The sequence below is a fragment of the Anolis carolinensis genome, chromosome 1, assembly GCF_035594765.1.
Source record: "Anolis carolinensis isolate JA03-04 chromosome 1, rAnoCar3.1.pri, whole genome shotgun sequence".
In the NCBI taxonomy this organism is placed as follows: Eukaryota; Metazoa; Chordata; class Lepidosauria; order Squamata; family Dactyloidae; genus Anolis; species Anolis carolinensis.
The window spans coordinates 63,789,138-63,811,298 of NC_085841.1; the positions used below are offsets into that span (position 1 = coordinate 63,789,138).

Sequence of the window (22,161 nt, forward strand, 5' to 3'; positions counted from 1 at the left end):
GGTGTTTTGGACTTCAACTCCCACCATTCCTAACAGCCTCAGGCCCTTTCCTTTTCCCCCTCAGCCACTTAAGCGGCTGAGGGGGGAAAGAAAAGGGCCTGAGGCTGTTAGGAATGGTGGGAGTTGAAGTCCAAAACACCCGGCGGCCAAAGTTTGCCCATGCCTGCTTTAGAAGATGCTGAACTAAACTACTGGCATTGTGTTGTCAAGGGCTGTTGGAAATTACAAATCCACAACATCTGAAGGACCTCACCATACCCACTAGGCCTAACTCTTATCACTAGTAAACCCACTGAATCAACAGAAATGGAAGTGCTGACTTACCACATTCCCATTGACCAGGAGTAGTCTATTAGCAGTTTCATTTAGGCCAGAAAAAAAGTACAGTAGAGTCTCACTTATCCAACATAAACGGGCCGGCAGAACGTTGGATAAGCGAATATGTTGGATAATAAGGAGAGATTAAGAAAAAGCCTATTAAACATCAAAATAGGTTATGATTTTACAAATTAAGCACCAAAACATCATGTTATACAACAAATTTGACAGAAAAAGTAGTTCAATACGCAGTAATGCTATGTAGTAATTACTGTATTTACAAAATTAGCACCAAAATATCACGTTATATTGAAAACATTGACTACAAAAATGCGTTGGATAATCCAGAACATTGGATAAGCGAGTGTTGGATAAGTGAGATTCTACTGTACTAAGAAACTACACAGCAAGCCATACACAGTTAGCATAGCTGACAATTTATTCGTAATTTATATCCGGTCTTTCTCCTGATATGGGTGGCTTAAAAGAAGGCTGCAAAAAGTTAAAGCTAAAATCTTGATTAAAAAAAATTAAAACATGGTTAAACAAAATATCATATTAAAATATTATTAATTTTGAAAGATGTGATATGATTAAAAGTAAAAATACAGCAAACTCACACCACAAAAGGGTCCCTACCACCATTTAACCATCAAATGTCAGTTTATTTTTTTTTAAGTCTTTCTCTGTTATCAAAAAAATGGCTGATTTATCATGTTGTGAGAGGACTGTAAGACTCAGGTAGGTTCTTACAGGATGATAGTCTCTTGGGTAATGGACTGAAAATTATAGGACTTTATAAGTCATGCCTACCATTTCAAATTGTACCCAACAATGAAAAGTGGTGGTGCATAGCCTGTGAAGCCATTTCAACCAGGGAATTACATGTTCCAGTTCATTATAGCACTTTGTCAAGAACACTGTAGACCTGCTGAAGCTTCCCAACAGCAACTCTGTATAGTACACTAATCCAAATGGGTTGTAATAAGGACATGTGAAGCTGTAGACATATCTCTTCACTTCACTTCACTTCACTTCATTTATCTGACTTTCCTTCCAGGCCTAGTGCAGCTGGCAGTCTTGACTGTTCAAATGCATTTCTGGCTATCACTGAAACTTGGAGTTTTCTGGACTAGGAACCTTTTAAACATTACACCCGACTGATATGCAGAAGAGATACACATACATACATTTACAAAATGTAATCTTTTACAATGGACTCATTTTCAATCATATAGTTCAGGTATGGGCAAACTTTAGCCCTCCAGGTGTTTTGGACATCAACTCTCACAATTCCTAATAGCTGGTAGGCCATTAGGAGTTATGGGAGTTGAAGTCCAAGACACCTGGAGGGCCGAAGTTTGCCGATGCGTGATATATTTGATATTGGACAATATCCAATTGGTGTCTCTTTGCTGACCAAAAGAAAGCAATCCAGTAGAGGTGCTTTCAGACTTCTGCCAGCAAATGGAAATCAGGGCAATTTTCTCATTGGACCTGAAACTCCCTGTGCCACCTCCCATGTTGTTTCTTCAGAGGCTTTTTCTTCCAGAGGCTAGACTCTGAACCAATAGATTCAAATGAACGGAAATTTGGAGTGAACATTAGGAAGAACTTCAGTTCAACAGTGGAAAAGGCTACAAAGGAAGACATTGGGCTCTTCTTCCTTGAATATTTTTAAACAGATGACCATCTGTCAGGAAAGGTTTAGCTGTGTACTCTTGGATTAGCAAAGGCTGATCCTATGAGCTCAGAAGGCAGTGTGGGCAGGAGAATCAGTGAAAACTGCTTGCCTCCTTTTTCTACTAATGGGGATTTTTGCAGGATCAAACAGATTTCTGTCCGTGGGGGGATACCAATCAGGCAAAACCTATTATAATATTGAGCTTATCTGTCTCTAGAAGAACTGACTATTTTATTCTTTCTGCCTTAAATGGAAAGCAGCTCGCAACAGTGGGAAAAAAAGATCAAGAGATTCACTCTACTCAGCTGAGATCATTTATGGCATCCAGTCTCAAAATCCACCTGTTGCTTTTTTTCTGTAAGAGAAAATTATCAGTCTATTTTAAACATTTCACAAGGAAGAAAATGACTAATGCTACTATTGTGGAGAGAATGGCTCTATGACTAACTGCTCCAGAGAAAATTATTTCACCTCTTTGTTATAATTTTCAGATCCATCTGCTAACTTTGTACTGATATTTACTTCATTTTACTTTATTTGTATGGGTCTAGTTTTACCATGACAAACTGCTAGCATTACTATGCCAGATACTTCTATGTACAGGGTAGCACACAGATGTTTTAAGATAATCACCCATTATTATACTTTTAAAATAATGCTCTCTTTTCTAACTTTTTTCATAATAGTTGTGTCTGAGAACATACCTGACTTTCCCAGTATTATTTTACCAACACTACCCTGAACACACCTGACTGCATCTGTGTTTGAAAGGTTGAGTATACATAGTTATTTCTTACACCAGACACTAGTCAAAGATTTCTCGAGGTGCATCTACACTAAATAAAAAATGCACTTTGACACCACTTTAAATGCTAGGACATGCTGGGATGTGTAATTTGGTGAGGCAACAACACTCTTTGACAGAGAAGGATAAAGATCCTGCAAAACTACAAGTCCATAATTCCATAGCTCACAGCCATGGCAATTCAATTAGTATCAAACTGCCCTAATTCTACAATGTAGATGTACCTTAGATAATGTTGGAATCAGAGTACCCTAGTGTTAGCCCTTTTGGGGAAAAGCTGAAAGCCGTCTTCTCAATAGAGTAGCAGACAACCATGCCTAAATCTTAGTTTGCTTCCCTTTTTTCGGGTCAGGAGCGACTTGAGAAACTGCAAGTTGCTCCTGGTGTGAGAAAATCGGCCATCTTCAAGGACATTGCCCAGGGAACGCGCTGATGTTTTGATGTTTTTACCATCCTTGTGGGAGGCTTCTCTCATGTCCCCACATGGAGCTGGAGCCAACAGAGGGAGCTCATCCACGCTCTCCCTGAGCTAGATTCGAACAGGTCAGCAGTCCTGCCAGCACAAGAGTTTACTCCACTGCGCCACCAGGGGCTCAGTTGCTTCCCTGAGCCAATCATGACTCAAAATAAGCAAGGCAAACAATTTAAGATTACAGATTTAGAAAAAGCATACTAATGACTTTTACATTTATATATTTTCATGGAAAGCCTCCAACTTAGGTAGCGATGGAAAATATCAGGTAATGGTGATAACGTCATTCTTAACTCACTATCTTGTTAATGGGGAAGCGAAGCTTTTCTGAAGGAAAAGAGAGATCCAGAAAAGATAATGAAGGAGAAGAGGCAGAGACTGCGAAGGGGGAAGGGAATCTTTATACAATCCGATAGTCTGGGAATTTTACATAGTTACATGAATACACAAAAGATATTCATGGCCATGAATGTCAAAGGACAATAAGAGCAAAATCAAGAGGCTTTAAATGAGAAAAAGAGTTTAACATGAAGGAAATTTTGTTCGACCTAAAGCCCAATTGCTGTTAACAGCTGGGCAGGGAGAGTGATGGAAATTTCCAATAGGTAAAGGTAGAGGAGAAGCTGTCCATGAACCTCTGCTAGTCAGATTTGATGTTAGGATATTGATTCCTGAGCTAGAAATGTTTTGGTACCACCAAAGCATAATTCACAGTCAGAATTAACTCAGAGTCAACTCTGGGTACATCAGCGCTGTAGGGCTTCTGGAAAAAGTGGCATGCTATGTAATTTGACAAGTTTGGCTAAAACATATTGAAAGCTTTATTTGTAAATTATCTGATTAGACTATTTTTCTAGTAACTGAAAAAGAAAATGATAACAATAGCTATACACTTGACTGGACACATTTTAGGACACATACATAAAGAGAACTGTATGATGTATCTGATATCTATAGATTTACTTTGTGTGAACTAAGACATAACTAGCAATGTCAACTTCACTCACTCTCTGCACTACTAGTCTGTTCTATTTCAGGTTCAGAACAAGATGATGTGCTTCAGGTAGTTGATCATTCTATTTCACTAAAAGATTAACTTGCAAAACAACAGCCCATACAGCTATTGGTGTGTGGATGGGGTGGGAAGTATTTTCCACAGAAGAGCATCAGAATTTTTCCCTGTTCTGAACTGACAGAAAATTTCCCACCCACCAAGTTGTCTTCATATAAGTAGCCGAATTTCAGTAAGGGAATGTAATTTTGGCTTAAGTGGCTGAGGGGGGAAAGGAAAGAGCCTGAGGCTGTTAAGAATTGTGGGAGTTGAAGTCCAAAACCGCTGGAGGGCTGAAGTTTGCCCATACCTGCATTAGACTACACTGGATAAAACTTTGGGAAAATGGAACCTGAAAGCTTCGCATGCTTCTTACTTCCGCTTTAAATGTTGACATTGAAAGTTCCATTGAATTGTTTATATTTTGGAAAAAATATAAACTGGGAACTGTAGCCAAAAAAATTAAAATTTCCAAGATCTGAAAATATGCAGTCCCTTAGCTTTGGAGACAAAGGGTTGCGGCAATCTGCAAGCATTCCAGATTCAGAGAGATTTCCTTACTGGATGTAACTGAAACTTTGTCATATTCTTTATATATGTAACTTCTCTCCCCATCCCACGCAACTGTAAAGCTTGTCATGGCTAAAGCAGCTCCGAGTTAGAGGAACAAGAAGAAAGCTTACAGCCGGCTGTAGAAACTGTGGCTCCCCAAAAGTTGTTGAATCCCAGTTTTTATCAGCCATAACCAACCTAGGTAATGGTTAAGCATGACAAGTATAGAAGTACATCTGAAGCAGCACCAATATGTCACTCAAAATACATAAACAAAGTCTATAAAGCTTTTTCATTTGCTCATTTCTCAGATGTTTCCCTTTTTTTTTTGTGTCAGGAGCAACCGGAGTTGCTTCTGGAGTGAGAGAATTGGCCATCTGCTAGGACGTTGTTGTCCAGGGGACGCCCGGATGTTTTGATGTTTTACCATCCTTGTGGGAGGCTTCTCTCATGTCCCCTCATGGAGCTGGAGCTGAAAGAGGGAGCTCATCTGCGCTCTCCCCGGGTGGGATTCGAACCTGGCAGCTTTCAGGTCAGCACCCCAACCTTCAAGTCACGAGGCTTTTATCCCCATGGCCACCGGAGGCTCCTAAGATGTTTCCCTAAGCTTGATCTAATTTGTTCAGCTGTTACGATCTTCCCAGAAACTCTGTGACTACATAATTGTGCAGAGTCATAGAGTGTATCTATACTGTAATGCTTCACACCACTTTAAAAGCCATGGCTTTATTTTACAGACTCTTGGTAGTTAGAGCTCAATAAGATACCGAAAATTGGTTTCTACGGAGGGCTATTGTGGTCTCTTGAACTAACAGTTCTAGAAATAACCCAATTTAATTCTCAGTTCTTTTCTTGGTACTTTGAGAAATATAGTTTAGTTGTATACAGTGCCCCCCCTGGAACTAGGGGTCTAGATTCGCAAATTCAATCAGGGATCATCGTCCCCCCCTTAAATGACAGCAACATAAACACAGATACATTGAATTGTTCATATTCACATCACCATTTAAAAATACTTAGTGTGATCATCTACTTGTTTCATATCCATGTGGATTTCTCAAAGCAAACCCCTATGGATGTGGCAGACTGACTGTACTAAAGACTAGAGTTCTCTAGTAAGTATACATACCTAATCAAATGACAGATCCCTTCATAGCATAGGATGGCAACAAGTAAGTTAGAGTGGCAAATACATACAATATAGTGGTGTAGTGCAGAACGACTTTTAAAAATAGTAAATCACATTTTCCCCTCTGCTATCAATGCCTGGGGCTGAGAACCAAAACAGATACAATTTGGGGGACTACTGCTTGCACTTTTAACTGATTTCAATGTGAAGTAAAATTCCAGAGGGCAAATACCATGAGCAAAAAGATAACTCTCACAAAAGAGAGAAAACTCCATAACCCAACTCCTTACATTTTGATAAATACCAAACCAATTCCAAATGGAGCTATGGAGAATTCACCAATCTATCCATCTGTTGCTTTCTGCTATTCATACTGCCAATCTCTTCTATCCAAGCAAAATAATTGCATCCAACAGAGGGATGGGGTTCAGCTGTAACAACATGGCAAAATGCTAAAACAAAATGTAAAAAACAAAACTACAATCATGTGAATGTAAAATTTGCCACTGGAACAGGACTTTTTCAAAGGCTCCTAAGTGAATGCTTTTTGTCCAATTGTGAACATCTTTGCTAAGGGCACAAGGGATCTTCTTCACATGGACTGTTGTCAAGCCAGGTGTCGCCCATCCTGTATGTGTGCATCTCATTTTTTCTGTTTAAGTGTAGTATCCTACATTTCCCCTTGTCCAAATTCATTGTTTTAGTTTTGGCCCAGCTCCCTAATCTGTTAAGGTCATTTTGAATTCTGATCCTGTCTTCTGGAGTATTAGCTATCCGTCCAAATTTGAATTTGGTGTCATCTGCAAACATGATAAGCATGGGTTGCTGTGAGTTTTCCAGGTTGCATGACCATGTTTCAGAAGTATTCTCTCCTGTCGTTTTGTCCACATCTGACGTTTCACTCACATTCTCTCCTGGGTGAAACGTCTGGAACATGGCCATACAGCCCAGAAAACTCACAGCAACCCAGTGATTCTGGCCATGAAAGCCTTTGATAATAAGCATATCTTCTAAACCTCCATCCAAGTCATTAAGAATTTTAAACTTTTTTATTCCATGGACCCCTTGGCCCTCTTCGCCAGTCAGGTGAAAACCATAGACCCCTTCTCAGAATGTAGGATCAGATAGCTTTGCATGTCTCTCAATTAAATACTACAATTATTGGAAATCACGTTTTTCAAAGATAACACGTTGATTCTTTTTTTCAATTTAAGTTCAGAGACTCCAAAAAATCTTTTCATGGACTGCAAGGGGTCCTTGGATCCCTGGTTAAGAACCCCTGGCTGAAATATTGACTCTATGATGAGTCTCAGAGAAAGTAAAGGTAGCAACCTATTGATGATTTTCAATTGTAAGGTCATGGAATTATAATATAATATGACCCTTGTATCCACATAGGATACTTTCCCATATTCAGTGTGAGTGTGGTAAACTATGGATTATATAGTAAGTCCCACTGAAATGAATGACTTCTGACCCAAGAATACCATAGATTCACGCTGAAAAATCTAAAAAAATGCCTCAAGGGGACATATTTTTTTAGATACGGATAAACAAAACTGCAGATATCAATCCCATTCACATAGGGGTTGTACTGTATTGTGTTCCTGCTCCTAAAGATAAAGATAAGGGGTTTGGGGGTTTTCTGTTTCTAATGTCAGAATAACATAGTATAAGGTGGGTAGCATGAAGTAACCATTAGTTACTCTGGCCCAGGCAGCAAACTGTCTGGGTCAGCTCTTCCTGTGTGCATGTGTGTGACTTCTATTTGGTACAGTGTGCAATACGTGACCATTCAGCAGATGTAGGGCAGCATCACCTGATGCTGCAGTCTCAGAGGAAGGAACATTCATTTCACAACTCCGCTTAAAATGGTCAAAGGAAAAAGCTCAGAACCAAGCTAATCCCTGGCCCTTCCATGTACTGGGTACATCACACATGAAAAACTGACTTTCCATTACTAAGACAAGACAACAGGGCCAACTGGAACACTAGAGTGAAGTGATCACCTCAAAGCATCCTGGAAGGACATCAGATGCAGTGATTAAAGGATTTGCCAAATAAAATGGAAAAGATTTTTGTTGCTTTTTGCTCCAATGAATTGCCTTCCAGCCACAACTATTTTACTTACTCAGACCTTTGACTGTCAGATCGTCTTTGCAGAGGGTTCTTTTTTTACTGGAACATGCTGTATTTTGATCATTCTTATTATGCTTTAAATGTCTTACTATTTTACATTGATATTGTTAATATGCTCTTCATTTAATTGCTTTTGAAGCCTTTGCTGTATCATCCATTATTTTAACTGTATTGTTTTTGGCACAGAAAATGCTGTTTACTACATAAAAGAACTGCATGCCAATTTCAAACAGAATCAAGCCCTGAATTGCAAACCATTTTCAAAAACTTCCTTAAAGCAGGAAAAAAAGGATAAAACATCATATTGGTTCCTTTGAGAGAACAAATAGTGAAAAATTACTTCCTTTTGCATTAGTAAAGTAGAATTTAATTTGTACTGGTTTGAACTTGAGCCTCATGAGAAGGAATAGAAATGGGTTACAAAACAACTTGTTTTATAACAGCCTGGAAAACTCACAGCAAACCAACAACTTCTTACTTGTTATTCTTGTATTTTTACTACCAACGGTCAGATATGTTAATAGGATGGCCTGTCTCTGGCAGTAAGATCCAGGTACCCTTCACCTTGATAGGGAGAGAGGCAGCTGCCCCAAATCTTTTTGCCACCTGTGGGGATTTGGTTTCCTCCATCTGTCCTGAATGAACCTGAATAGTCAAGCCTGCCTTCCAATGACTAAGCTTTCAGGATTTTGGACTGATGGGGGAATCTGGATTCAAGAAAAAACAAGGGAAACTTCCATTCCACCCACACTAGAAAGGAAGCAGTGGTAGTCCAACATCTTTGCAGTGGATCTCCCTCCCTCTTACTCCAAATGACAAACCCAGAAGTAGACCCTGCAGCCCTTGACAGGGGCCCAGACTCCCAAGGTCTGGGCTGTCACACCGGCTCCAGGGAGGCTCAGCAGCATCTTTGGCAGACACTGAAGAGAGCTCTGCGCTGCTCCCGGGTGGCAGGTGCTCCGTTTTCACCAAAGGATGCACTTCCTTGGCTGGGCTCAGTTCTGCAATGCCTGCAAAACCAAAGCTAAGACCATACCATGGGCACCTTCTCCAAGGAAGCAATGTCTTCCATCCGGGTGCAGCAAACAGGTTCCGCCAAACTCCAAAGAACCAGACAGAAGGAGCCCAGGAAAGTCCAGCACCTTGCCCTTTGAAGGACTGACCTCAAAGTCAGATTTGAGAAGCAAGTGAAAGGAAGCAACAAGGATCATTGCGTTGTTGAAGGCTTTCGTGGCCAGAATCACTGGGTTGCTGTGAATTTTCCAGGCTGTATGGATACGTTCCTGAAGAATTCTCTCCTGACATTTTGCCCACATCTGTGGCAGCCATCCTCAGAGGTTGTGAGGTCTGTTGGAAACTAGTCAATGGAGGTTTATATAACTGTGGAAAGTCCAGGGTAGGAGAAAGAACTCTTGTCTGTTGGAGGCCATTGTGAATGTTGCAATTAATCACCTTGATTAGAAAAGGAAAAGCTTTGCAGCTTCAAGGCCTGGCTGCTTCCTTCCTGGGAGAATCCTGTGTTGGGAGGTGTTAGCTAGCCCTGATTTATTCATGTCTGGAATTCTTGTTTTCAGAGTGTTGTTCTTTATTTACTGTCCTGATTTTAGAGGGTTTTTTTTAAATACTGGTAGCCAAATTTTGTTCATTTTCTTGGTTTCCTCCTTTCTGTTAAATACTAATCAAAGAGCTTAATTACAACATTCACACTGGCCTCAGGCAGACAAGAGTTCTTTCTCCCACCCTGGACATCATTCCACAGATATATAAACCCCACTTGACTAGTTTCCAACAGACCTCACAACCTCTGAGCGTGCCTGCAAAACGTCAGGAGAATGCTTCTGGAACATGGCAGTACAGCCCGGAAAAACTCACAGCAACCCAGTGATTCCGGCCATGGAAGCCTTTGACAACACTGGGATCATTCTCCCCCTGGGGGCAGCTTCACCGTGCAATGGATGCAGTTGGGCACCACTTTGGCTGCCATGGCTCAATGCTATGGCATCGTGAGACATGTAGAGTTGGAAGAGACCTCATGGGCCATCCAGTCCACACCCCCTGCCAAGAAGCAGGTAAGTCACATTCAAAGCACCCCCAACAGATGGCCATCCAGCCTCTGCTTAAAAGCCTCCAAAGAAGGAGCCTCCACCACACTCTGAGGCAGAGAGTTCCACTGCCGAACAGCTCTCACAGTGAGGAAGTTCTTCCTAATGTTCAGGTGGAATCTCCTTTCCTGTAGTTTGAAGCCATTGTTCCACGTCCTGGTCTCCAGGGCAGCAGAAAACAAGCTTGCTACCTCCTCCCTATGACTTCCCCTCACATATTGTCAGGACATGATTCAAAGCAGAAGCTGACACATATTTATACATGGCTATCATGTCTCCTCTCAGCCTTCTCTTCTGCAGGCTAAACAACATGCCCAGCTCTTTAAACCGCTCCTCATAGAGCTTGTTCTCCAGGCCCTTGATCATTTTAGCGGCCCTCCTTCTGGACACTTTCCAGCATGTGACATCTCCCTTCAATTGCGGTGCCCAGAATTGTACACAGTATTCCAGGTGTGAGAATGATTGCAGTTGGACACCACTGCTGTGCGATGGGATTCTGGGATATGTAGCTGGAGCAGAGGCCCCTGCACTAAAGACCTTGCGAAACTACAACTCCCAGGATCCCACAGCGCAGAGCCATGGCCATTTAAATGTACTAATGTTCCAGTTCCTTTCCTGGGCTCCCACCCTGCCGTCCTTCGCCTTCCAGACTCCTCCTGCAGCAGAGGTGTCCCTCCTTGGTCCCCTCGGGGTCGCCTTCCCCTCTCGCTGCCCGAACTGACTTTGTGCTGAGCCAGAGGCGCGCTTTCCCTGCTCCTTGGTCCCACACCCCGCCGCCACCGCCTGCAGCCCGCCCGAGGCCTCCTCCTTACCGCTGCTCTCTTGGAAAGCCGGGCTGGGCGCCTCCTTCAAGCCGGAGCCCCAGCCTGCCTTGCCTTCCTCCTCCTCCTCTGTCACCGGCGGACAAGCAGCCGGCAAAGGCGGCGTCTCCTTGCCTTCCTCCTCCTGCTCCTCCTCTGCCTCGCAGCCTCGCCTGCCCGGCGTCCTGCCTTGGGAGGCTCCCCGTTCTCCCTCATCCTCCTCTTCCTCGGAGGCGGAGCGGGACTCGGCCGTGGTGCTGTAGAAAGGGTTCCCGCCGCCGCTGCTGTCCTGGCCGGACTCGCCGAAGACGTCGTCGGAGATCTGGAGGCTCTCGTAGCGGCAGCGGGCCGCCTCCAGCAGCGAGAGCGCCTTCAGCCGCTGCCCGCCGCCCCCCGCCATGGCCAGCATCCTCCCCTGCTCGTCCTCCTCCTCCCGCGGCGGCGGCGGCGCCAGGAGCAGTCCTCGCTCGGTGGGGTCCTCGGGCCGGAGGCAGCAGCCCAGCAGCAGGAGCGGCTCGGTCACCGCAGGAGGCAAACAGGCGCTGCCCCCTTTACCGCTGCCTCCTCCTCCTCCGCCTTCTCCTCCTCCGCGCAGCCCAGCCTCCCGCTCAGCCCGGCACCACCCGCCCCTGTGCGTCGTCGTCTGCAGAGCCATCGGGGGAAGCGGCAGCCAGCTCAACATCGCTCCCGCGGCCTCCTCATCGAGCCAATTAGAGCTGCAGTCCCGGAAGCAGAGGTGGGGTTTTATACCGCCGCTGGCCACGCCCCCTCCGTCCCTTCGAGAGGCGGGGCTTGGTCGCTTAAAGGGACAGGCGCCTTAAAAGGACAGGCTGCACCGCTGGGAGCAAGCGCCAACTTCTGAGACGAGGGTCGTCAAAAGTTTTTCAGCTGAGGGTCGGTTCACAGTCCCTCAAACTGCTGAGGGGCTGGACTGTGTCATGGCTTGCAAAGGCACTGGGCTGTATATGTCAACTAGAAAATGAAGTGCATGAAGCCGATTGGCTGAGCCTGCAAAGACTTTAGGACAGGGCTGTAGCCAGAAAATAATAATCGGGAGGGGTTTTGAAAATTCTGGGGGGGGGGGGGTGAACCCCTAGCAACCCCCCCCCCCCCCGCTACAAACCTGTCAATATCTGCTTGAGATAGTGCCTAGAGGGACTCTTAATGTTTTGCGTCTCATAGACTAGCATGGGGATTTGGTTAACCAGTTAAAATTCATGAGTAAACCAGAGTTTTTTTTATAACCTGAAAAATTTCGGGGGCGGGGGGAGTTTGAACCCTTACCCCCCCCCCCCCCCCCTTGCTACAGGCCTGCCTGGGGATTGATTTTGATACTGTTTCTGTTCTATGTGTTGTCGAAGGCTTTCATGGCCGGGATCACAGGGTTGTTGTATGTTTTCCAGGCTGTATGGCCATGTTCTAGAAGTATTGTCTCCTGACGTTTCGCCCACATCTATGGCAGGAATTCTCAGAGGTTGTGAGGTATGGAGAAACTAAGCAAGGATGGTTTATATGTATCCGTGGAAAGTCCAGGGTGAGAGAAGAACTCTTTGTCAGTTGGAGGCCAGTGTGAATGTTGTAGTTAATCACCTTAATTAGCATTGAATAGCTTCATCTCCTGGCTTCTTCCTGCCCGGGGGCATCCTTTGTTCAGAGACGTTAGCTGCCCTTGGTTCCCATGTCTGAAACTCCTCTGTTTTCAGAGTGTTGCTTCTTATTTACTGTTCTGATTTTTGAGTTTTTAAATTTTGGTAGCCAGATTTTGTTCATTTTTGTTTCTGTTCTGCTACTGCAGAACCAATTTGGACACGTTTTTCAGTGCTGGCTGAGTACTTCTGATGAGAAAGCTGTGTATTCAGAGAGGCCTTGTTATTTTGAGGTCTGTTTGCTGCTGAGAATAGAGGGTGAAGAACCAGGACTGCAATGTTTGTGTTTTCCAGGCTGTATGGCCATGTTCCAGAAGTATTCTCTCCTGAAATTTTTACCTCACAACCACTTGACTAGTTTCCAACAGACCTCACAACCTCTGAGGGTGCCTGCCATAGATATGGGCGAAACTTCAGGAGAGAATACTTCTGGAACATGGCCAAACAGTTTGGAAAACACACGACAACCCTGTGATTCCAGCCATGAAAGCCTTCAACAACACACAGGACTGTATTCTTCTCTGAAGCAGATTTGTGGACTGAGAAAGGACTGTTTATGACTGTGGACTTCTGTAAGTAATCAGAGGGACCATTGTAAATATTACTGGTTTTTTGATATCTCGGAATTAGTAAAGTTCATGTATTTTTGTTCTGCAAATCTGAGTGGCATGTTAATGTTCTGTGGGTGACTCTGGATTGTGGGCACACATAAGAGCTTCCATTTATCATCATCAATCCATCATTTGAAAAAACAACATGAGCACACTGCATCTATCTTATTTGTAGTGCAAAAATAATAGAGGGTAAAGGTAAAGATATCTTCATGGACAACAAGTTAAACATGAGCCCACAATGTGATGCGGCAGCTTAAAAAGCCAATGGGATTTTGGCCTGCATAAATAGGAGTATAGCATCTAGATCCAGGGAAGTCATGCTCCCCCTCTATTCTGCCTTGGTCAGACCACACCTGGAATACTGTGTCCAATTCTGAGCAATGCAGTTGAAGGGAGATGTTGACAAGCTGGAAAGCATCCAGAGGAGGGCGATTAAAATGATCAAGGGTATGGAGAACAAGCCCTATGAGGAGCAGCTTAAAGAGCTGAGCAGGGGGTTGGACTGGAAGGTCCATGAGGTCTCTTCCAACTCTATGATTCTATTACTCTGACATTATGTCTACTCGTGTCCGACTCTGGGGGTTGGTGCCCATCTCCATTTCTAAGCCAAAAAGCTGGCATTGTCCGTAGACACCTCCAAAGTCACGAGACCGGCATCAGGTTCATAGCCAGAAAAAAAATTCGGTGGGTGGGTGTGGTGAATTTTTTTTCTTGGGAATCATGAAGGGTAGTTCCATAACGCAAAATAATTTAGAAAGCAGGCCCCATCAATAAGCTTCTGTGGACACACATGGGGATTTGGTTAATCAGTTAAAATTAACGAGTAAACCAGTTTTTTAAAAACCTGAAATATTTCGGGAGGGTTGGACCCCTACCCTCCCCCCCTTGGCTACAGCCCTGGCCGCTATGGCTGCATGGAGTGCCGTTACCGTCCCATTGGAGCGTTACCTATTCATCTACTCACATTTGCATGTTTTCGAACTTCTAGCTTGGCAGAAGCTGGGGCTAATAGAGGGAGCTTACCCCACTTCCCGAATTCAAACTGCAGACCTTTTGGTCAACAAGTTCAGCAGCTCAGTGGTTTAACCCACTGTGCCACCAGGATACAATAGCTAAAATTAAGAACAATTTTAATCAACATAACCAATGGGTTGCTGTGAGTTTTCCGGGGTAGATGGCCATGTTCCAGAAGCATTCTCCCTTGACATTTTGCCCACATCTATGGCAGGCATCCTCACAGGTTGTGAGGTCTGTTGGAAACTAGTCAATGGAGGTTTATATATCTGTGGAAGGTCCAGGGTGGGAGAAAGAACTATTGTCTGTTGGAGGCAAATGTGAATGTTGCAATTAATCACCTTGATTAGCATTGATTAGCCTCTGGGATCAGACTTTCAGAGAATAGAGCAGTGCAATAATAGATTTGGAATATGTGCAATGACTACGGAACAGCCTTAGCCTTTCTAGATGGCATGATTTTAATATTGAATGCAAACTTTTAAAATGTTTAATATGTATTAATTTTAATTCAATTATTTTAAGCTTGTTTTGGATATGTTTTTAAGGCACCAAATAATTGCCATATGTAAGCTGCCTTGAGTCCCCTTTGGGGGTAGAGAAAGAAATAGGATAAATAAATAAATAATAAATTACAACTTCAAAGCCTAGCTGATTCCTGACTGGGGGAAATCCTTTGTTGGGAGGTATTAACTGGCCCTGATTGCTTCTTGTCTGGAATTCCCCAGTCTTCTGAATGTTGTGCCTTATTTACTATCCTGAGTTTAGAGTTTTTTTAATTCTGACAGCCAGATTTTGTTCATTTTCATGGTTTCCTCCTTTCTGCTGAAATTGTCCATGTGCTTGTGGATTTCAAGCTTGCATACATGTTTGAAATCCACACACACAAATAGATACCTACATAAAAACTCCAACCATCACCCAAGTCAAAAAAGAAGCACAATTAAAGCCCTGGCAGACTACACAAAAAGAATCTGCGAAGCCCACCCCCTCCAAGGGGACCTGAACTCCTAAACTGGGCTCTACAGGCCAATGGAGGCTCCACCTCAGACATCAAAAGAGCTGCAAGGTCAAGAACAAGCCACAAGAGGAAAAACAAAGATCCACCCAGAGGAAAAGTGTTTTTACCATACTTCGAAGGAACCACTGACCATATAGAGAAGCTGATGAAGAAACACAACCTACCAACGATCTACAGACTCACTAAGAAAATCCAGCAAATGCTACATTCCGCAAAGGACAAGAGGGATCCTCTCACCTCTGCAGGAGTCTACTGAATATCATGTCAGACTACACAGAGAAGCCATTGAAATCCACAAGCATGTGGGCAATTTCAACAGAAAGGAGGAGAACATTAAAATGAACAAAATCTGGCTACCACTAATTTAAAAACTCTAAAATTGGGACAGTAAATAAAGAACACAATTCAGAAAAAAGAGGAATTCCAGACAAGAAACAATCAGGGCCAGTTAACACCTCACAACAAAATATTCTCCCAGGCAGGAAGCAGCCAGACATTCAATACTAATCAAGGTGGCCAATTGAAACATTCACACCTGCCTCAAACAGACAAGTGTTTTTTCTCCCACCTGAACATTCCACAGATATATAAACCCCACTTGCCTAGTTTCCAACAGACTTCACGACCTCTGAGGATGCCTGCCACAGATGTGGGCGAAACATCAGGAGAGAATGATTCTGGAACACGGCCATACAGTCCGGAAAACTCACAACAACCTGGCTAGACTATCATTTGAAAAAAAAAACCATGAACAAATTCCAATGCACAGTGCATCTATCTTATTCGTAGTGCAAAAAAATTACAATATTTAAAATTAAGAGCACTTTTAATCAATATAAACATATCCGTATTTCAAAGGGAAATGTGGGCCTGGTTTTGGCTGATGGGATAGTCTAGTTAATTAGGGTGGTTGTTGTTGTTGTTGTTGTGTGTCTTCAAGTCATTTCAGACAGGATGACCTTTTGTCTAAAGTTTAAGGCAAGGTCTAGGGGGAGGTAGTCCAGAGGGAGAGCTAATCCTCACTATATCGTGCCTGTATGGAGCTGTCCACCATGCTGTGGTGCTGATGATGCCCACTAAAGCCTGGGAAAGCATCTTGAGTTGCAAATGCTCTCTATAATGCTGGACAGAAACTACCAGAGTCACCCCTCATTTGCCCGTAGATTTGGACCCATAGGACAACAGGAACAGAACCCAGCAGAAATCAACACTAAGATCCGGGGGGGGGGGGGGAATCAGGAAAACGGCATACCAACAGCTGTGGATGACAATCACCTGGCAATAATTGCCACCCTGTCACCTCCCCTTTGTGGCAAATAGCATCTGCAACCACACATATGCCAGTCAGCTATGATTAAGGGCTTCCAGTCACTTTTTTAAGGAAGTCAATTGGACTGGCACAAATGCATCATCATGAGAGAGCACACTTTGCAGCTAGAGGGAAAGACTGAAAAAAGGGTGGTGAATGTTGCTGCTCTTTATCTCTAGCACAAGAAATTGCCAAGGTTATGGAAACTACTACTACTACTACTACTACTACTACTACTACTACTAATAATAATAATTTGTGGCTTGAAAGGGATTACAACATTTCTAAAAACTCTGACTGGAGTTTACCTTGAGGTTACCAGCACATGCACTATCTTTTGAAGGTCCTCCAAATTTATGAAGGGACACAGCTGGCCTATTAATCAAACCTGATAATAAGCACTCCTGACCATTCATTATACCTGGGCTGACATTTGGAGAAATTGATCCAGAAACACTCCCAAGCTGTGAACACGGTCTTTCAGGGGGAGTGTAACCCCCTCCAGAACTGGCTGACACACCTCCACCCCCAGTTTAGAACCCTTGATGGCAAGCACCTCTGTTTTGTCTGGATTCAATTTCAATTTGTTTTTCCTCATCCAGCCCATTACCTTCTCCAGGCATTCATTCAGAGGAGATATGCTATCCTTAGCTGAGGCTGTTTTTGAAGGCATGGAGAAATATATTTGGGTATAATCAGTATACTAATAACACTCCATACCATGCCTCCAGATTATCTCTCCCAGAGGCTTCTTGTAAATATTAAAAAGCATTGGGAATAGAATAGCACCTTCTGGGATGCCACATAACACCTCCGTTTTTGAGGAGCAGCTATCTCCAAGCACTACAATATGGAACCTGCTTGAGAGGCATGTCTGCAACACAGTGCCTCTGATTCCAAATCTCTCCAGGTGTTTCAGAAGGATGCCGTGGTTGATGGTATCAAAAGTTGCTAAGATGTCTAAAAGCACCAAAAGAGACACACACCCCTTACCAATGTTAGGACGGAGATTATCCATCAAGGTAACCATAGCAGTCCCAGTTCCCTATTCTGCTCTGAAGTTTGTCTCATCTAAGACTGCCTGGAGTTGGAAGGCAACTGCCTTCTCAATCATTTTGCCCAAAAAAGGAAGGTTAGAAACTGGTTTGTAATTATTAGGGTCCAGAGGATCCAGGGAGGGTTTTTATCAGCAGTGGTTATTTTAAATACTGCTTATTTTAAACAGAATGGAAAATTCCCCTCCCTGAGAGGTGCATTAATAATTTGCTGTATTTGGGATTGAATTGCATCTCCTCCCTGAACAACCAGCCAAGAGGGGCAGCTTGACTTCCTTACTTGTCCACATCAACAGTACTCACCAATTGAAAGTGATCCAATGTAATTCCACTCACAAAGTTGCTAGACACCTTGTTGTTGACTTCTGCCCTAATGACATCATCTAAGCCAGCTCTTATCTGAGAGATTTTATCTGCAAAATGGTTGTTAAATGCATTACAGTGAGCTACTGAAGGTTCTAATAATGTGTTCTGTGGGGAGGGTACCTAAGCCTCTTACCACTCTGAACAGCTCAGCTGGATGTGAATCTGCAGATGCAATGCATGCAGATAAGAAGGCTTCCTTCATTGCCTGTATTGCCACCTTATAGGAGCAGGGGAGACCTCTATACTGTGTCTTGTTTCAAAAAGGTCAAGTTTTCACCATCTGCGCTTTAGGCTGAGGCCTAAATTCTATGGAGGTGTGTTCAAAGTCAATTGTGTTTGGGGAATGAATTAAAATAAGCACAATTCTAAGCCAAACAACTGTAAGATCCAATGTATACTGAGGTGGGGAAAGTAATGACACAATAATTGACACAATTATTTTATAGCAATTGACCAGGCTATAATTATTTCACCTCTCATTGGGTTTCCACTCAAATGTGAAGTTTAAAATATCATTCAGAGTGCAGGGTCACATATAATTTATATTGGAAATTTGAGATCAAAATAACTTGTTTTTATGTGTTTTACATGTTCCTTCAGATAAGGACTACCTTTCTAGTTGCTTTAGAGGCGTGAGGACTGCCAAGAGAGTGGCTGATTAACCTTTTCACCTGCTGCACAGCATTTGGAAATTGCTATATATCAAAATGCTCAAAGTGCAGCTCTTCAGATATTGCTGGATTTCAACTCCCAGAAGGAGTTCTCACATCACTAGGGCTGCTGGGAGTTGGAGTCTATTAACAATAGCACATACGTGAAATAGCAACAACGGCAGCATCAAAGCCAGCACCATATCATGGAAATCACAGGGGCTGTTTGATTGTACACATTTATAGTATTATGACTCCACTTTCACTGCCATGGCTGCATCCTATGGAATACTGGGATTTGTAGTTGGGAGAGATGCTGGAGCTCTCTGGTTGAGAATACTAACTGCGTGTTTATATGCCTTCACAATACTTGCAGCGAGCCCAAGAATTTCATAGGGGGTTATTAGGCAAGGAATATTCAGAGGTACTGGGTTGCTGTGGGTTTTCTGTGCTTTATGGCCATGTTCCAGAAACATTACCTCCTGACGTTTCGTTCATATCTATGGCAGGCATCCTTTTTTTTTCATATCAGGAGCGACTTGAGAAACTGCAAGTTGCTTCTGGTGTGAGAGAATTGGCTGTCTGCGAGGACGTCGCCCAGGGGATGCCCAGATTTTTTTGATGTTTTTACCATCCTTGTGGGAGGCTTCTCTCATGTCCCCGCATGGAGCTGGAGCTGATAGAGGGAGCTCATCCGCACTCTCCCCGGGTGGGATTCAAACCTGGCAGCCTTCAAGTCAGCAACCCAACCTTCAAGTTACAAGGCTTTAATCCACTACGCCATCGGGGGCTCCTCAGAGGTTGTGAGATGTGTTGGAAACTAGGCAAGTGGGGTTTATATATCTGTGGAATGTCCCGGGTGGGAGAAAGAACTGTTTGAGACTGGTGTGAATGTTGCAATTGACCACCCTAATTAGCATTGAATAACCTTGCAGCTTCAAAGCCTGGCTTCTTCCTGCCTGGGGATGATTAGCTGGCTCTGATTATTTATTGTCTGAAATTCCCATCTTTGAATGTCTACAACTCAAAACTATCTAAAGACCCACCAAGAGAATATAACAAATGCTACATTCAGCAAAGGACAGGAGGGATCCTCTCACCTCTGAGGGAGTTTATCATATATCATACAACTGTGAACAAGTCTACATAGGGACCACAAAATGCTCCGAGAATGTTCCAAAGTCAGTTAAAGTAGAATCATGGTGTCATCATTGTTTATTGTGAAAGGGGCACAGTTTACTATACTAAGATGGCAGATTTTAAGGGGAAAGAATTTGTCCAGTAGATGTGATAGCATACTTGAAATAATGTAACTGAGGATGGAACTGGAAAATCCTCTCAGCATTCATAGAGTTGAAGGGACCATGGGCCTGAAATTAGTAGACTTTTGCATATATAGCTTTGCCTCTGCTTATATCATATTAGCTTTTATATAGACAATAAGCTCTTTGTATCAGTTAACCTAGTGTTCATGTGGCCCGCCCTTGGTTTTATTGTTCTTGATGTTGTTTAATGTAGTGTATATTTTCTTTTATTGTGTTGTTTAATGTGCTATGATTTGTTGTTCTATTATATTTTGTTATATTGTATTGTTCTGGGCATGGCCTCGTGTAAGCTGCCCCGAGTCCCCGTTGGGGAGATGGTGGCGGGGTATAAATAAAGTTGTTTATTATTATTATTATTATTATTATTGACACAACGACGTTGTATGACACAGCAAACAAGATAGATATGCTGGATTTCGTTTCACAAAATCACAAGTCGAACACTTCCCAAGTGTCTAGGACTGTGTGATGTATTTTCGGATGATGCGTGCAGATCCCAGTAAGGTGGCCTTTTGCAGTTGGCAGATCGTAATTTTGTCAATGTCTATTGTTTCCAAATGCCGGCTGAGATCTTTTGGCACGGCACCCAGTGTGCCCATCACCACCGGGACCACCTGCACTGGTTTCTGCCAGAGTCTTTGAAGTTCAATCTTGAGGTCCTGATAGCGGCTGAGTTTTTCCTGTTGTTTTTCTTCAATGCGACTGTCACCTGGGATGGCAACATCAATGATCCAAACCTTGTTCTTTTCCACAACTGTGATGTCTGGTGTGTTGTGTTCCAGAACTTTGTCAGTCTGGATTCGGAAGTCCCACAGTATCTTTGCGTGTTCATTTTCCACAATCTTTGCAGGTTTGTGATCCCACCAGTTCTTAACTGCAGGGAGGTGATACTTGAGGCATAGGTTCCAATGAATCATTTGGGCCACATAGTTGTGCCTCTGTTTGTAGTCTGTCTGTGCAATTTTCTTACAGCAGCTGAGGATATGATCAATGGTTTCATCGGTTTCCTTGCACAGTCTGCACTTTGGGTCATCAGCTGATTTTTCGATCTTGGCCTTGATTGCATTTGTTCTGATGGCTTGCTCCTGGGCTGCAAGGATCAGGCCTTCTGTCTCCTTCTTCAGGGTCCCATTCGTGAGCCAGAGCCAGGTCTTCTCTTTATCAGCTTTTCCTTCAATTTTGTCAAGGAACTTTCCATGCAGTGTTTTGTTGTGCCAGCTGTCAGCTCTAGTTTGTAGTGTGGTTTTCTTGTACTGGTTTTTTGTCTGCTGTGCTTTGAGGAGTTTCTGATTTTTGACTTCAATCAAAGCAGGTTCTTCACTTTGCTTGACATATTCTGCCAGGGCATGTTCTTCTTCTTTGACTGCTTGTTTTACTTGTAAGAGTCCTCTGCCCCCTGATCTTCTAGGCAGATATAGCCGGTCAACATCACTGCGAGGGTGCAGTGAATGATGAATGGTCATGAGTTTTCTTGTTTTTCTGTCCAAATTGTCCAGTTCCACCTGTGTCCAATTTATAATGCCAGCAGTATATCTTATGACAGGTATGGCCCAGGTGTTTATGGCCTTGATGGTGTTGCCTCCATTGAGCTTGCTTTTGAGAATTTTTCTGACCCTTTGTGTGTATTCTTTACTGACCACAATCTTCACATGTTCATGCTTGATGTTGTCCAGCTGTAATATGCCCAGATATTTATAGGCCTCTGGCTGGTGACACTTTATTGTTTGGCCATTGGGCATATTGATGCCCTCACTTTCAATTATTTTTCCCTTCTTCAATGCCACTGTCGAACATTTGTCCAAACCAAACTCCATGTTTATATCAGTGCTATTATTATTATTATTATTATTATTATTATTATTATTATTATTATTATTATTTGTATGAGCCAAAGTAACAAAGGACCTGTGCCACGCCCTTTCTCTTGAGCTGGTACCTTTCTCCAGAAAGTTCCAAGGACAGAAGCTAGTTCGAGTAAACAAGTGAGATCACAGGCACCACTTTGTGCCAAAGAGGTGTGGAGGTGAAGAAGACCCTCAGTAATTGGTCAAGTTTAGATAAGCCAAGATATATATTCTTTGTTTACTACGCCATGCTTCGTGGCAGCCA

General features: G+C 43.2%; 1 protein-coding gene across 1 annotated transcript in view; it reads right to left on the minus strand.

The window, feature by feature from the left end:
- The window catches only part of pgbd5 (piggyBac transposable element derived 5), a 78,787-nt gene extending 67,012 nt beyond the window's left edge, over positions 1-11,775 (minus strand). Inside the window, exon 1 of the mRNA XM_062975712.1 lies at positions 11,065-11,775. Coding sequence (XP_062831782.1) covers positions 11,065-11,734 — 670 coding nt within the window. The 5' untranslated portion in view covers positions 11,735-11,775. The remainder of the gene's footprint in view (positions 1-11,064) is intronic.
- Between the last annotated feature and the right edge of the window lie 10,386 nt (positions 11,776-22,161).